This window comes from Solanum stenotomum, chromosome 9 (genome assembly GCF_019186545.1).
Source record: "Solanum stenotomum isolate F172 chromosome 9, ASM1918654v1, whole genome shotgun sequence".
Classification (NCBI taxonomy): Eukaryota; Viridiplantae; Streptophyta; class Magnoliopsida; order Solanales; family Solanaceae; genus Solanum; species Solanum stenotomum.
In genome coordinates this window covers 57,679,866-57,696,909 of record NC_064290.1, presented here as the reverse complement: position 1 = coordinate 57,696,909, position 17,044 = coordinate 57,679,866, and the positions used below count along the sequence as shown (strand labels likewise).

At 34.7% G+C, this 17,044-nt stretch overlaps 3 protein-coding genes across 4 annotated transcripts; 1 reads left to right on the top strand and 2 right to left on the bottom strand.

The window, feature by feature from the left end:
* Positions 1–3,137: 3,137 nt before the first annotated feature.
* LOC125876314 (uncharacterized) lies at positions 3,138–5,051 on the top strand. The gene is made up of 2 exons (XM_049557466.1): positions 3,138–3,935; positions 4,617–5,051. Exons 1-2 carry the CDS (start codon positions 3,236–3,238, stop codon positions 5,012–5,014), a joined length of 1,098 nt encoding a protein of 365 aa, XP_049413423.1. The 5' UTR covers positions 3,138–3,235; the 3' UTR covers positions 5,015–5,051.
* A 1,694-nt stretch (positions 5,052–6,745) lies between these two features.
* Positions 6,746–13,493, bottom strand: LOC125877040 (cytochrome c-type biogenesis ccda-like chloroplastic protein). Of its 2 annotated transcripts, none has more exons than XM_049558343.1 (12): positions 13,302–13,493; positions 12,730–12,885; positions 11,410–11,465; positions 10,345–10,475; positions 10,164–10,249; positions 10,037–10,068; positions 9,093–9,254; positions 8,339–8,411; positions 8,123–8,223; positions 7,698–7,790; positions 7,317–7,363; positions 6,746–7,170 (listed from the first exon to the last, which is right to left on the bottom strand). In XM_049558343.1, the coding sequence occupies exons 1-12, from the start codon at positions 13,438–13,440 to the stop codon at positions 7,098–7,100; spliced, it is 1,149 nt and encodes a 382-aa protein (XP_049414300.1). In that variant the 5' UTR covers positions 13,441–13,493; the 3' UTR covers positions 6,746–7,097. The 2 variants fall into 2 exon arrangements, with proteins under 2 accessions (XP_049414300.1, XP_049414301.1); XM_049558344.1 differs by having other exon boundaries at positions 11,410–11,462.
* A 782-nt stretch (positions 13,494–14,275) lies between these two features.
* LOC125876493 (uncharacterized) lies at positions 14,276–16,537 on the bottom strand. Its single transcript, XM_049557683.1, has 3 exons — positions 16,352–16,537; positions 16,192–16,246; positions 14,276–14,488 (listed from the first exon to the last, which is right to left on the bottom strand). Exons 1-3 carry the CDS (start codon positions 16,431–16,433, stop codon positions 14,332–14,334), a joined length of 294 nt encoding a protein of 97 aa, XP_049413640.1. The 5' UTR covers positions 16,434–16,537; the 3' UTR covers positions 14,276–14,331.
* Between the last annotated feature and the right edge of the window lie 507 nt (positions 16,538–17,044).

The window sequence follows — 17,044 nt, the reverse complement described above, 5'->3', positions numbered from 1 at the left end:
TATGACTCTGTTTTCACACGCCTTTGCGCCCCCCGCCCCGCGAAGGTTCCCTCGAAGAGAGATTCAATAGATAAGCCAAAAGGAGCATGAAGGGGGAATCTGACCTCCGCATTATAAAATTAGGAGTGAGGGTACATCCCTACTCTCTGACAACACCCTATTAGACTTGTGAGTAAATTTCATTTAGACACTCGAATTATAGTTTATTTCAATTAAACACTTAAAAACATAAAAAAGTATCAATTTAGAAAATTTTGGTTCAAATTTTGAAATTATTTTTGTGCGTGTTGTCAAGTGCTCATTACGTAGATAATTTAACCACAAAAATGACATTCTCCTTTAATTATATACAACTTCCTCGATTGAAACAAGCATGAGGGTCTACGACTTATTAAGGTTAATTCATATAGTTAAAAACGTGACATTTTAAGTGAAATTTGAGAACCTTCACAACATTTCTTTTAAAAGAGATTGAACTGAAGTATCTAATAGGACACTATAATATGTCTTTACATTTTCAATTAAAATAAATTGTAGTTCAAGTGTTTAAATAAAATTTATCATCAAGTTTGAAAGATTACCGATATATTAAGCCTCCAGAACAAGGAACAAGTCATTGTAAATTTACTTTGTAGTAAGATAAAAGCGAAGGAAGTTTCTCATGAATTAGAATTTATGTGCTTTTTTTTCCTTGATAATCATCACCATCGAGAAATTCTCAACCCCACGATGTGAATCATAGTACACACTACACAAATAGTACTATTTTTTTCTCTGATAAATCTACTTATCTACAGTCTGTGAAGGATTTTAAAGTTCTAAATTTGTGTACGTAATTCCAAGTAAAAAACCTTACGTATTTTAAGTTTGAAATTCAAGCAATATAATTTGGTCGTTGTGACTTGTGAGGCTCTTTGCCATGAAATATAGTTGAAAAATTGGAGTGCTCATGAGCTAGGTAGCTGCCACTACTTAGTTTGGTGGACGAAATTAATTGAAGCTTAGTTCTCGTATACAAACACAACTCAAATGTGATATGTATTTGAAAGGAAACTTCCACTCTTGTCCCTCTACGGACAAGAAAGTCCTTAAGAAAGAAAAAAATCAATTAAAATACATTTTTATAATTGACTTTTGTTACCCAATAAGGGAACTTGATTGGTACTATAAGGCTAAGTTGAGGGAGACTTGGTTGAGATCTGAAAGAACTTTTGAAATGAACGATTTTGTATGTATATCTAACACAATTTTTTAATAAATTGAGATAGATTTATGATCTTTACTATCGTGACACTCTCTTTCATAAAAGCAAAGCTAGTTAAATATATATTTTGATACATATATAGTTGGATTAAATGTGAAGGTGACATTAATAGAAGACAAGATCAACATTAATTTACATTAGAGCTCGAATTACATAGTGATATTTTAATCTCTCATATTGACATTTTAACAAAACATTAACGTGGACGTGTGATATATTATTGTGAATTCATTTATGTCAAAATAGATAAAAGATGGATCGATTCGAAGGTTGACTATTTATTAAAAAACTAAATTAAAACAGTTCACAAATGTGTTGACAAGTAAGAGTAAAATATAGGTCTTTAACCTGCGTTTGGCTTTTGGTCAATGTGTATATGTGGTTGAGCATGTGAGAGCATCAAGTCATTCATGTGCTATACAACGTACTAACCGACTCTTCCTTTATCGTACGATTTCTATACCTCTACGAGATAGTAATAAGATCTACATATATTCTATCTTTTTCAAACTTTATTGATGACATTTTATGAGATATGTTATTTGAATTATTGATATAAAAATAAGTATTACCTCACATTTATCGACTTAAAATTTCAATTATAGACGGTAAATACATGTGTGATGTGGGTTAAATATTATGACTTTAACTCAATCAAATCACTTAAAATATAATTACAAATGAATTTCTCAAAATGTAAGATTGGATTTTACGTGTTAACATGTATATATATATATTGTGTGTAAAAATTCTTAATACTGAATTTTTTTATAATATAAAGTGAAAAAATAAAAAGAATAGGAGATTTCCAGTATGGTCGGTTAAGGGAGCGGCACACCGACTAATTTGGTCACATGCCTATTGACCACTCACTTGCTAACACTTTCCGGAGCTAACGTTAGCTTAATTGTCTTTTTCTTATATATATATATATAATTCGTTCTAGAGTCATATTTTTTACGAGCTGAAAGTGTGTTATATCTTGTTTAATTATCTTCTTAATCTTTGTACTTTCTTATTTATGTATCTATATTCCTCCTTTATACATTCCTAATTATTCTGAACATCACTGCATTTTATTCGCCGCTAGGTTATCCACCTTGCTGGTATATTTTCATTCATAATTTTGTCTTTTTTAATATGTCTACACATTAATCTAAACAATCTCATTTAACTACTTAAATGACCATTTTTTATGCTGTACTTCATATTCAGTATTCACTTTAAATTGATCTATTAATCTCAATTCACAAAGGGTATGGTGCATTAAAAGGAAATATTATTTTTTAGAACTCATCTGAAACATATGATTAAGATACCATTATTACATTTGCTTAGACCAAAAGACATTTTTGTAAGTCAAATTCCTAAAGTTAATTGTCCAACTAAACCAAGTACTTACCAATGAAACTACTTCGATTCTCAAGAGTTCACACTAGTTTTTCTCATTAATGCATTTTTAAATGTTCAAATGCGTTAAATGCCAAATGAAATCACCTTACATACCGGCCCATCGAATCGACTGGTTGGGAGAATAATTTTTCAGATAAATTAACATAATTTTCTTGTTCAATTGAACGAGACACCTTTTTAATCGCTTTAAAAAAAGACATATTTTCTTATTTAATGATGCTATCAATATTTTATTTATATACGTCTAAAGAAATATACTTTTTATTTTAAATATTTTTTAAATTTTGTATTAAGTGCTAAATGAAAGGAATATTAAGATTAGCTTAAAATGAATTGTTTTGCGTAAAGCCAAAAGGACCTTTCCAGAGTTCTCACGGTCTAATAATGAAAAAGGGCTAAAAAAAACTCAGTATTTATAACGGCTCGTTTATCTACATATTGTATAAAATTGGTACAAGGCTGACTCTTCACTCTCATTTCGCTCTTCCCCTAAATCCCCAAACTCATAAAGCAAAACGCTGATAACAACGCTCGGAGCTTGTCGCCGGCGAAAGAAAAATGGCGATTTTGTTTCAAAGTTCAAGTAGCTCTATGTTATCCATCAAAATTTTTCTGATTTCGACTACCGTTTTGTCTGCTGCTATTATGTTAAAGGTCTCTGCTCCTGTCGTCACTGAATTCGCCGTCAGTGAAGTTCCGTCGATCTGGAACGGTGTCGTTTCGTGGCTTAAACCTCCGTATCTATACCTTGTTATCAACTGCATTATCATCACGATTGTAGCCTCTTCTAAGTTGCAGAACAAGCTCGATGAGAACTCATCCCCGGTGCCGGCGATAGTTTCGCCGGAGAATTTGGCCCAGTTTCACCCGATGAAGGATGTAAGGCCGGTTACAGACTACTATTCTCCGGCCCTTCATGACTTAAACGGCTCCGTTCTGAAGAATCAAGTTGTGGAGGCCAGACCGATAGTTTACGAGTATCCGACTGCTGGTGTGTATGATGCAAAGGTCGAGAAAGTTCCGGTAGTTAATCCGTACACACCGGAGAAAGATACATCGTTCAACGTGAATGCTTTTACCTATCCGGAGCCTAACGAAGTTGTTGCTGAAAAGGACGACTTCGTAATCTCGAAATCCTCTTGGGCGCCGGTGATGAGACAGGACTCTATTGATTATTCCATTTCAGGCAACTCGGCTGAGAAACCTCCTGCCTCTGCCAGATTCGCTCACCGGAGAAATGTCAAATCCACTCCTGAAGGTAAACTAAATTCCTCACTTTTTTTTCAATTGTATTTTCCGTATGTGTGTATCGATTCAGTCAGACTAAACTAACTACGCTCGCCGGAACAGTTAACAGGTTTTGAATAAGTTCTCAATTTTTTTTGTATCTCCGGCGAAATTTGCCGGTAACGGTAACTTGTGGTTCAAATTCTCTTGGGATTGTTACCGTTGGGAGTAGGGCCGGCTAGTGGATAATTAAGTGCTTGTCAGACCGTAGAAGCTAGTGGTCCTATTCCAAAACAATTAAATTTTAAATTCAAATTTAAATATACTCATTAAGATCTTAATTAATTAACGCTTTTCCATTAATGGTCCATAAACAGCTTATTATCAAAATTAATCACAGATTGTACACCTTAACGCCAAAAATAATCCCATTAAGAAACGGTGGAAAATTAAGGTAAACGACAAATACATGATTTTTAAAATTGCATAACTGAATACTGACCTCACTCTGCTCACATTTCCACAACGATAAGCCTAACAATAGTCATGTATATCCATGTTTTGACTAATCCAGAATACATGACATGTATTTTTTTATATCTTAATCATTGTGATTTAATCGTGATAAATTAGTACAACATATTATAACGATTTAATCATGATGATAAATTACTATGATTCGATCGATGCGATTATATTTGTTTTGATACAGGTGGAAAGGGAGCATTGAGAGTATCAAAGCCTAAACGGCAAGACACGCTGGAGAGTACATGGAAGACGATAACAGAAGGGCGTGCAATGCCGCTGACGAGGCACCTGAGGAAATCAGACACGTGGGAGACACACGGTGGTCGGAACCCGGCTACCCCACCACAACAGAAGATGAAGAAATCGGAGACGTTCAATGACAAAACTACCCCTGACTCCTCGCCGTTGCTGACTCCGTCTCCTGGTGGTTCAGGGAAACTTAAGAAAGAGCCGTCACTAAGTCAGGACGAGCTGAACAGGCGAGTTGAAGCGTTCATTAAGAAGTTTAATGAAGATATGAGGTTGCAGAGGCAGCAGTCGATGCAACAGTATACTCAGATGATCAATCGAGGCTCACATTAGGAGTTTTTTTCACATAAACAGAGAAACTCTCTCTTTTTACATGGTTTATGGCTTATAGTGAATGAATGCATTTTGCTTACATCTCTCAGGAAATATACTTCTTGTTTCCCCTTATCATCTCCTTCTGTTATTTATTCATATTTCTTTTATCGAGAAATTCCCCCAAAAAGAAAAAACTAAAGGAAGCTGTATTCCAGTTAGAACATAGACTATATTAATGGAAAGCTTGAGTTGTAATGTTTTATTTTTCTTTTATGTGGATATTATATGGCCTTAACATGTGATCGAACAATGCTGTGTTCTCCATATAGAAATTGAAATATTTTTATTGATTTTTTAAGTTGTTTTAAAAGTTAGTTTAGACTCTAGATCCATTTCTTTATCTTGTTGGTTGTGCAATACTTGGATGAGATCCCTTTCAAATGTCATGCCATGGATAAAGGGTCAAATGCTTATGTAGTATAACTACAAAAATAGTGTAGGATCATTTTTGGGATATGTCGAGGTAATGAGAATGAAGGATGCAAGAAACAACAGCTTGGTTAGTTGAGACTATTAATGCTTAATCTTAACAAGTGATAGGCTCAAATTCCGTAATAAGATTTGCTGCATGACCGATGTGAGGCGGGGAATAATAGTTCCCCCCAAGGGTCAATTAATAAAGATTTGTCTTTGGTTTTATGTTATTTTTTCTTAGCTTTCGTGTATCGTATTATTTGTCTATCAAAAGTAGTTTCTCCGATAAGATTGCGTACAAACCACCCTTTCCAAACTCCACTTATGAGATTACACTTGGTATACTATTGTTGTTTTTACTAAAGATTTTTATATATAAAAACTCGGAAATAGCATACAAACGTCTTGGTAGGGTCATTTTTGGTGTTTCTCATTTCACTCGCTTTGTAGAAAGTTTCGAATAAAGATCTCTATGTATATTTAGTAAAATTTCAATTCCAACATTCTCAATTTAATCTTAAAAGTACCCCTTTGAAGGGAATGTCATGACATGTGTTTAAGACTTCATTTAGCCAAACACAAGTAGAATGTCCTGATTTAGTCATGCTTGACAAAATTGGGCAGCCCATATCTGGATGTCATTTGAAATACCAATATTTTTATCTATTATGATAAAAAAAAATCATGAATGTGAACAAATTACTGGTCAAAGAAGTTTGGTTGCAGATCCCCCATTCTTCATTAAACTATTGCATTCAAAGTCAATCTCCAACAGGCTCTGCCAAAGCCATACTTGTGATACAACCACGAAGCTGGATACCCATCTCTTTATTAATTACTTCCTCCTAATACAATTATGGAAAAATTGTTGAAATACAATCTTATGTTTTCCTTATTTCCAAAATTCCCTTCTATTTCTAAAAACCTATAAAATCTCTTATTTCGTTAATGTATCTGAGCTACATATTAATGTATCCGAGTCAGTATTTAATGTATTCGAGCTACATATTAATGTATCCAAGCTACATATTATGTATCCGATTTATGTTATAATGTATCCGAGCTACATATTATGTATCCGATTTTGTGTTACTTTTTAAGGGATTAATGTAATTACAAACTAATGAGAGATAGATTGTAATTTCATATTAAAACTATGGAATTTATATAAGTTATACAATTAATTATTCTCAACATACTTGCTTTTTTGCTTTTGGGGGTTAATAAAACTTAACTTCTCTCGTCCAAATTAAGTGTCAAGAATATAGCAGATGATTAACACAACAAATTACAATTCATTAAAAGGTTGTATTGGTTATACGGTTTTATCTATTTACACAAGTGCTGTCATGGACGTAACATTCTCATACATACATAATTCAAGTTTTTCTTATTTCTATTGAAAGATGTATCCAGTATGGTATCAATAAATATGTTATAGTTTTTACAACCTGTTGTAGGAGTGGAAGTCGTGTGAACACACCGTACCTTTGCTTGCTCACTAGTTAGGAATTTTGATCTATGTAACTCCATGGGGCTTTGCCTGAGCATTCGCAACTCAAACATTAATGAGAAGAAGGTAAGCTCATTCCCGTTCCAGTTGTTGCTATGTGAATAGCTGATTAGTCTACATAGCCATTGTCACCGGAAAAAGCTTGTCAAGAAAGGTATAGACACCCCCACCTAGTAGTAGCGCACCACTGCAAAATAAATGATTGAGATGACAAGTATCTGGTAGAGTACTTAAAAAATGCAGTTACGATGGTATTAGAGAGGAAGTGACTGAAGCACAAGAGGTTTATGTCATCTATTACTAACATTGCCCTTAGTTTTCACAGACAATTACCTGATTGGATTGATCCATGCTGAGAACTTGCGAAATGAAAGTATACTCTGCAAATGACACATGTGCAGTTGTTCAGTGCTTAAATGGTGATGAACATATGCAAGCAATAACTCTAAGGCAGAAGAAGTAAACTTAAGCTATAGTAACCCCAACTATCAAACATATTTCTTTTTTCTTGTGCAGGGGCACAGCGGTTGCTGTAGGGAACATGACAGAAGACAAGGAAGCGGGATGAGTGGCATTGAATTGGGAAAAGAATTCTTAAAACATGTCTTTCCATTTAAATGTAAAGCTCCATAACATGGGTGCTACAACAAGAGGTCCATGGACCATCTAAAAGCTGCTGATCATAATAACAATCATTTGGAACATATGAAATACCTGCAGTGCTCCAGCAAAAGAAGCAGCAAGAAGTAAGGGAGTAACATAGCCAGTAGTGTATGTCAATAGCAAGCTGCCCCCAATAACTGGATCCTGTTATAGAAGATTATTAAGCTATTCATATCCAACCTAGTTATACAACCAAAATAAATACAAGATGTAAAAGATACTGCACAATTCTAGTGGTCAAAGCCAGGTGCTGAACTATTTGATTTAAGGCATGCATTATAAAATACTTTTGTTTGAAAGAAATCCTGATGACATAATACGTAATTACTAAAAGATTAAGCCAATCAACAGATGGTGGTTATATGCTGGTGCTTTTAGTAGGTTCACTATTTTTCTGGGAAGACCCCCTTTCCCAAGAATTGAAGAGAAAAATCATTTCATCATCCTGAGAACCAAAAAGTCACAATTTGTAGTACCCGAGAAGTAGCAACGTAGCCGAGCAAGGTTGCAAGGACTGGTGTACTGCATGGTGATGCAGCTAATGCAAATGTAAGACCAGCCAAATAAGCTTGAACACCTAGGCATCAAATGTATAAAATGTCAAATGATAATATCTGGCTTATTGAGACCATTCCCATACCCAAACAAACAGAGATAATGTCCAGTGTAGGGTAATAATTATAGCCACTTACTTGAAGGAAAGCTAGCAGCGGCTGAGCGAGGATCAAAGTTGTCGAAAAATGAGGGAAGTTGTAACTCAATTACCTGCAGCATTGTCATAGAACGAAGATATTAGCATGGAACCAAAAAGGCAAAGGCAAAAAGAGAAAATATTGGAAGAGTATGCAATATGTTGATTGCTACTACAAAACTTAATTACAACAACAACAACAGATATGAAACTTAAGTAGGAATGTATATCAATATATGGCACATAGGTTAGATAGACAGTCTCAAGGATAGGCCTACTTCAAACCAATAATTAATATGATTTGTACTTATGTTCCAATGTTTTGATACTAAAAACCCTCGAAAAGTTAACTTCTTAAAAATCCAAAACATATAATTCGTACTTAGATCTGATTGTTTTACCCACAATTTTCACTACCCAGTTACCAAAAGTATCAGTCGTCATTCTATCCAAATGCCTAGACGTATCTTCCTGCCTTTTCCTTCGCAGGTTCTCATTAAGGTAAAGGTGATGTGGGAGCATCTGGTACAACATCTTTTTTTAACTGATACTTATTTATGCAAGCAAGAACGATTAACATATCAACATGATAATCCATGTAATTCCTTAATAGAAAAATCTGAATATCAGACAAAGCAACTACAACCATGGGCTCAATAAAGATTACAGACAATAGTACTCAACAAACTCTCAACGAAAATTTAGAAGTAAAAGGCTATTACCACACTATTGAAGCATTCAACATATGTAGTTACCTCTAACAGGTTTAGACCCATAACAATAGCTAAAAAGGAAGCAGCCACAGGCAGTCCTTGTCCTATTTGTCCATATGCCTTTCCAGCAAATGCAGCTGCAACACCCAATAATGCTAGTGTGGTTGCCAATCCCAGTGCAAATGCAATTGAATCTCCAACAACCTGTCAACGAGGATAGCCTAAGTGAAACAGAGAAATTTGAACTAGCACTATGCCCTAGTAGGTATTTTAAGTGTAAATGCAGAATTCTGCAAAGCTTTGACCATAGAAACATCAATTTTCTACTTCCTAGTACTCCTTTCATATTCTATATTACACCTTTTGATTGGATATAGAGTAGAAGATATTAGTTTGACTTCTATATAAACAGTAGTAGAAATATCGAAGTACCAATTGACAAGCTAGTTTGATCAAATTCAAAGTTCGAATTTGACTATTAATATTATTTATTTTTTATCAGTAAACTGTCTTTATTGATGCATTCCAGCAAAAAGCAGATGCCTGGAGAGAGTTACAACCAAAAGTAATGGGTTATTACTTATTACACATTACAAGTTGTGTAATGAGCTGAGGAAGTCAATCATGGCATCAGAGTGACATTTATACTAGCCATTTTACACCAAAAACTGAGCAAATAAATACTTGTTATTTAAGGTTAAAATCGATCAGTTAAAAGAATTTGAATCTGGAATGGTGTTGAACACTTTTATATGTCCCAAAATGGAAACTGAGATAGAAGCTTATCCTAAAGAAAATCACACATACTCTCTACCAAGATATATTAAACAAATACCATTCACCCCTTCAAGGATTCACATGTAAGCCTGGCAATTTTTTATGTATGATCTGTAGTTTAAGTTCCTTCATTGTGACCAATGCACATCAAAAGTGCAAGGATAAAGAACAAAACAACATAAAGTTAAAGTAAAAAGTGAGGTTTTTACCGCTACTCGGCTTTTCCCAGAACCAAAAGCCCCTAAGATCATTTCCAAAGAACGTACAATAAGTCAGAGAGAGAGAACATATGTATGCTGCATATAAAGAGCAAAGATTCAACTTCAAAGTGCCCACCAATATAACCAAGGGTCAGAGGCAATACGCTGAGTGTACAAGGTGACAGGCTAGTTACAAGCCCGGCACCAAAAATAGTGGCCAAACTGCAAGGAGGAAAGTCTAAGAATTAGAAGCACAAAAACTTTATGAATACATTCTATCAGTACCAGATGAAACTTTCATGATATAAGATTTAGACCTAGTAAAACTAAGAACAGTCAACTGGCCCTGAACAGCTTCATTAGCTTGTTGACCTGCAGAATACAGAAGGCCACCAAAAAGATCTCCAATGCTTCCATCAGCTAACGTATAGACAGCGCTAGAAAAATCCTGAAGCCAATGAAGACAAGTAAGTACCCTTAGCATATAATCAGTTGAAGATTTACTACTGTTTTATGTGACATACATTCCACTAGCAAATGAATAGCGAGCTCAAATTGCAAAGAATCTCAAAGAAGTTCCAGCAAAATGCAATTAAACATCAGAAAGATACAAATCAATTGGGCCCACAGTGTAAGTGGCTTCATGACTTCATCAACATGTTGCTAGCCGGAATAAGACATTTAGCTCGATAGCAGGTCAAGCTTCCACCCAAAGTGTACCTAGTTTCATCAGCTCCCCTCAAATTGTTGAGGTTTAAACAAGGATCTCACATCTTTTCATCTTTAACACTGGTATATAAAAGATTAACATTTCACATATCATCCCCTTAAAGATGTTAAACACAAATCTCCCAATAAGACAGCAATAGACAAGGAAACTGATGCAGAAAGTATTACAAGAAATTCAGCTTCTCAAGAGAACATCTAGGATAAAGTTCGGTATGAACTCATTTACTCTAAACTGTTGTTGTTATTTCAGTAAATGATATCTCATAAAGCAAGTAAACAGAACAGAGCAGTAAGTAAAGAATCATTTCTTCAATTCAGGGGCAACAGGACAGAAAAAAATATGCATCCACATACTTAGTAACAACAACAACATACCCAATATAATCCCACAAAGTGGGGTCTAGGGAGGGTAGAGTGTATGCAGACCTTACCCCTACCTCAGAGGTAGATCCACATAAATAGTAAATGAAACATATGCTGGATTTATCGATGAAACAGATGCTGCACAGATCATCTTATGTTATCACGTGTCATGATGGTTTCACAGAAGTATATGCAACACAAAAACAAATCACCCTCTTTCCCTGGCTAGAGGAGACAACAGGCACCAAACAACAAAGTAACGCACTTAAGGTTAATGAAGGAATTCTCACCATCATGTTATTCATAGTCGAAGCATTTGCAGTATGTGTTGCAACCAAATTTGCTGCTGAATGTGAAGACATATAATTAGTGTTACTTATTGTAAAGCATGATTAATTATGAAAACAGCCAAAGCGTTCACTAAACAGAAAATAAGACATTCAAATCGAAGTCAAAACAAAATGCAAGACTAAATGAATTTAACAGACGTCACAAATCAAGTCTACAAACACTTTCTGAAAAGAAAAATCATGAAACAGTTCATACATTACATAATCAATTAAAGAAACAAAAATAATGATTCCTGCTACAAATTCACCTCAAGAAACAACAACATACCCAGTGTGTGTAATCCAACAGGCGGGGTCTGGGGAGTGACCAAAGATATTCTTCAAAAACCTTTAGCTTGTTCACAAATACACCAAGCCCTTCCTAGGGTAGAGTGTACGCATAGAGTGTACGCAGACCTTACTCCTACCTCATAGATACAGAGATGTTGTTTCCTATAGACCCTTGACTCAAGTAAAGCATCTCAAAGCAGTTTTGAGTGTGATTGGTACACTCAAGTGAGTCTAGCTTCCTTTAATGGCATTCAAGATGGCCAATGTAAGTGAGGAGATTTGATTTTGATGAAGACAATCATGCGAGCCAAACTACATTACACTAAGTAATTTTATGCATCAATCTTTGACTTGGTCAATCATTTACTACTTCATTCACAAAGCAGTTTCAGACATGTTTGGGATTGAGGACTCATGATTCCACTACATAGGATTTGCCTTTGTTATGGCTTAGGTGAGAGGAGATGTGTGGTGAGGGCATTGAGCAATATGGAAAGATTTGCTCCATCGGTACTCGGTTGATAGTCTGGAAGGAAAGGAATTGCAGGGTTTAAAAGCAGAAGCGGAGCCAGAATTTAAAGTTTATGAATTCTAAACTTTCCACCGGATTCATAGCTCGTTTTAGTTATTGAGTTCACAATTAATTATTTATACATATTTAATGGATTCGTCCGAACTCAGTTAATATTCCCTCCACCCCTAAAGTCTTGTCAAGACATTATCTTGGTTTCAGCTTTCTAAATTTCAGGAGCATATATAGCAGTCCTCTTGCAAAAATGATTGGTTGCTCTTTCTAGTAAGCCATAATGTAGTGTAGGATTTCCTATTTGTGTATATAACTTCTATAGTCCGTTGCTCTTTGTACTAGTCAAGTCTCAAGTTATGGACACGTTACTACTACTAAGTCAGAGCAAAAACAAGACATAAACAGCATATATAGAATGCTCTCCCAAATTTTTCATGATTAGCAAGATCGTCTGAGGAGAATACCTATGACAGCAGTTGAGAGCATTGTGCATGTAATTGGAGCACTAGTGCCAGCCATTGACAAAGAAAAAGCATCTTCATGGAGATCCTTCGATTTTTCTTTGCTGCACGAAATACTTTTGCTGAGAATTTTCCTATGCTCCACATTGCAATGCGCACCTAGAAGAACGAACAGTGAAAAGTTAGTAGATAATACACAGTGTTAAGTATGATCAAATGAGTAAATCGCTTGGTTTATCATGGATCAAAAATAGAAAAGGCAGAAATTATCGCTTCGAATTGGAGCAAACTACATGTATCAGAACTTCTCATGAAGAACTTGAATTCACCTGAACTTGTATCCAAATTACTGAAATTGCCGAGATATTGACCTCAACAGTAATCAAATTAAATAAACTTCGACGAAAATGAAGAAGAAAAACCAGTAAGTACTTGAATTCAACTAAATCTGTATCAAATAACTGAAATATCCAAGCTATTGACCTCAACAGTAATCAGATTAAATAAATTTGTAAGAAAATGAAGAAGAAAAACTAAGAGATTGCTCGCGAGGTTCGAAAAGAGGATTTACTTGCCCTGAATTCTTCGTGGAAGATGCTTGAAGCTTGAAATATTGATAGGACGAAGGTGCTCGTAGCATCTGAAACTGTTAACGGCCAACTTCATTTGTGCTGAAGTTGTAAAAGTGCCAAAAGGCGAGTGCTGGAGCGCCATGAAAGAGAGAAGAAGAAGAAGTGAACTTGGTCTTGCCGATTGAACTGTTGATATTTTTTTTCATTTTTCTCTCTATTTAATTTAAAGAGAATTGCATATACCTCCCTCAAAGTTTCAGCATATGGCATGCACTTCCTAATACTCCCTCCATCCAAATTATGTCCCTTAGGAAATCGATAAACTTAATACATTTTACTAAATCAACTTTAATTAATAAATCTCTCTTAAAAATTGAACAATATTAAGAAAGAGAAATATTAAAGTATTGTTGAAAAAAATATTACGTACTTTTTTTTAACCTGAGATGGCACTTATTTTGAATTTTGAGAGGGAGGAAATAGTATATATGTATCAAATCACCTATCGTTCACAGTTTGTTACAGTACCTCCAAACTTATCTAGTTTGTTAAGTTACACACTTTGAAAACTAAAAAGATCTTTTCCTTTTTTTCAATAAAAAGAAAAAGTGCTTTTTGGTTTAAGTTATAAAGATGAGCTTGAAAAGGCTCACTTACAAAACTTTAAAAAAAATCACGTGAAATACATGTCCAAATACTATAATTTTAACTTCCAAATACCATTTTTCAACTTCAACTTGAAAAACTCTTTATAAGATATCTCCCATAATAAGTAACTATACTATCGGATCAAGCACAAATCACAGATTTTTATTTTCCATGGTAGCATTTCATTCCATTCTAATAGTATTTGCACGCTATTCATTGTTTATCTCGGAAATGCAAGAACATTGACACGTTTTGGAGAAAGAATTAGGCGATTATAATGAAAGAAGAGAAACTCTTATACTGATTGGCACACCCTGGGAGAGAGCATTAACATAACAAAATCATCACTCATTCATAATTAATCACAAAAGAATCATTCATTCATTCACTCATATAACTTTTTGGCATGTTTAGTTCTCTCTATCTTGCTTTCGCTCCTCGTGATTCGTTCCTCCAATTTCTCACTTTTTGAAATAGCCTTTGCCATGGCCTTCTTTTTCCTGACATTCTTCGTCCTTTTCATTTGTACTCCCTTCATCTTTCTGCAATACCAAGCATACGATATTAGCGGAAACAGGGTGAGGAATTGTAAGATGGGAGATGGGGGGAATTAGATGAGTACAAATGGAAGAATAATACAGAAGATGCATGAATTTCAAGTGCAAACATGCCTGCACCCCAGACATATGTACAGGGAGTTCTCTTTTTTTACAAACAGTGCTTTTAAGCTCGTGAACTTCTCAACTTCTCAGTTAACTCCCGGAGCTTCTTTTTATTCTTTGCATCCCCTAATAACAAAGACATTAAGCGAGTGGTTTGGTTTGAGTCGGAGGACGGTTGGTGGGTTGCTTCAGACATTGGAGCTAGACAAGCATGGATACTTCCAAAGAGAGGAAGTTTATTCTTTTCATGCTGGAAATAAACAGTTCTTGGGTAAATATATTCCCCTATGTGATGGCTAAAATAAACACTATAAGAAAATTTTATTTGTCATAATCAAAAAGGGGAATTTGTCAAGTGTTTTTAATGATGTTTAATAAATAATGCTTGTCCTAATGGGGTGTTCTAGACTTCTAGTCATGTGAAGTTGGGAAAATGATAAGAATAACAAGAACGGAATTTGGCAAATTTGAATCTGGCAGGGTAAAGAATATTGCTAAATTACCAAGGTAAAATTATAAATTATTATCTTGTGTTATCTGTATGATTTTCAAGCTGCATGGATATTCTGCAAAGGAGTTAGAATCATATAAGGAATCTACAAGATCTTAACCAGTCAAGGAAAGGAATTCTACTTGGCTTCACCAGACTCAAACAAGTGAAATGAACGGACACTTTGATTTATATAGTCCATCCATGTTTTGCAAAACTCAAGCTTGATTAAAAAATTCAGCAACATAGTCCTCGGAGTTTTACATCAAAAGAAGCCTGAAAATACGTAGTGGAGCTAGACCAGTGTTTGAGTCTGTTCCAGAAGTCAAGCAGATCATCTCGCTTGTGTCAACTCTAGTGAATGTGATAGGTTATAAACTGTAATCTCTTATCAGCTTTTGTAGAAGCATTTATTGAGGTCAAAACTTTGTCTAAAGTTGTTTTTGTGTTTTTTCAAGCTAAGGGTAGTTAGGAAATTTGTTAGGAACTTTGTAAAGGTCTTAGAGGTAGGTCCTTTGGATTACGGGTAATCCAATTTTAGTTCGGTGTTTTTAATGAAGTTGAGTTGAAATCCTACAAGGGTGTAGGTCATGGTTTCTACATCCATTCGAGCCTCGACAGTAACTTTATGTTCTTTTATTTGTTGTCATCAAATTCTACTAAATTTGGAATGATCAGTTCCATCACTGTTCCGTAAAATCAGAAAATTTAGTAAAAGAACCAATTACCCCTCCCCTTGTCTCTATCTTATCCTAGTTCACTGAGAACATAGGATCTCTGAGAAAGTAGGCTTACTGAGATCAAACTTCCCCAAAGTTGCGAAATTCAATTTCTAGTTTAACATGGAATCATATTATATTAAACAAGCAGCCACAAAATAAAATATTTCTTGCAAGCATAAAGCTAAATATAACACCAACTGTGAAAAAGAACAGAACGTGATCACAGAACTTGCATTCTAACAATTCCGCCATTCAAAAAAAATACATAACAGAAGTTCATAATATGTCCTAACAAAGAACACGTTAACTCAAGTTACCAAAACACCGAAAGTTTCATCACGTTATAACACTATGAAAATCAGACAACTTACTTAAGTGATCCACCTATATGTGGTTTTGGAGCTGCTGATTCTGAAGTATCCATGGCTGAAATTAAGCAAAATCCACGTAAATCAACAGAATTAAGGAAATTTTTGTAATAGAAGGATAACGAAGACACTGAAAAATTACAGTAGATAATTAGTAAATTACCCTGGGCATCCGTAACCGTTTGGTTAGTGGAGACATCCATGGCAGCTAGGCCATTTCTCTTCTTGTTTCTGTTCTTCGCCATAGCTACGCGAACGCGGAAACGGAAGGATTTCTTCGACTGTTCTAAGTGCTAAGAAGAATTTAGGGTTCAGCAAATCCCTAATCTTGCTTGTATTGTTGGAGAGTGCATGATGGGCCTGGAGCAGCTCACTAGCTTGAACTAGTCCACAAGATAATTTGGGTAGCCCAATATCATGAAAGCCCAAAATTAACATCAATTTCTTTTCTTTTTTTTACCATTCTTTTTTGAATATTTACGCAGTGTGATCAGGCGATCAAAAATTTACATATTTACCTTGGCGTATAATTTATAAAACATTCAACAGATATGTGTATATATTGCCTTGGGGTATAATACCTTTAAGATATATAATTATGTATTATTATTATTATAATATAATTGTTGCAATGTAATTTATAAAGGCAAAATTTATGAAAAAATATTTTATTTTTCCTGAATAATCATGCTTCTACAAGTATCCCAGAGTTGAAGTGTATTATTGATAAGATTTAGTTGCGTTATGTTGATAACTTAATGAGAAAATTTCACAAATAATGATAGTTCGAAGCTTGATTATCAAATATAGCAATAGTTTGCCTAAGTAAAACTCATAGTTACTATTTTAGAGTTGT

What these genes read in the sequence shown, in the direction of transcription:
- LOC125877040 (XM_049558343.1), bottom strand. Translation starts at nt 13,440, where the DNA reads ATGGCGCTCCAGCACTCGCCTTTTGGCACTTTTACAACTTCAGCACAA. An exon ending in CGACTATGAATAACATGATG is followed by an intron (nt 10,476 to 11,409) that starts GTGAGAATTCCT and finishes CATTGGCTTCAG; the next exon opens with GATTTTTCTAGCGCTGTCTA. An exon ending in CTTTTGCTGGAGCACTGCAG is followed by an intron (nt 7,364 to 7,697) that starts GTATTTCATATG and finishes TGTCATTTGCAG; the next exon opens with AGTATACTTTCATTTCGCAA.
- LOC125876493 (XM_049557683.1), bottom strand. Translation starts at nt 16,433, where the DNA reads ATGGCGAAGAACAGAAACAAGAAGAGAAATGGCCTAGCTGCCATGGAT. An exon ending in AACGGTTACGGATGCCCAGG is followed by an intron (nt 16,247 to 16,351) that starts GTAATTTACTAA and finishes GCTTAATTTCAG; the next exon opens with CCATGGATACTTCAGAATCA. An exon ending in CATATAGGTGGATCACTTAA is followed by an intron (nt 14,489 to 16,191) that starts GTAAGTTGTCTG and finishes TTGGTATTGCAG; the next exon opens with AAAGATGAAGGGAGTACAAA.
- LOC125876314 (XM_049557466.1), top strand. Translation starts at nt 3,236, where the DNA reads ATGGCGATTTTGTTTCAAAGTTCAAGTAGCTCTATGTTATCCATCAAA. An exon ending in TGTCAAATCCACTCCTGAAG is followed by an intron (nt 3,936 to 4,616) that starts GTAAACTAAATT and finishes GTTTTGATACAG; the next exon opens with GTGGAAAGGGAGCATTGAGA.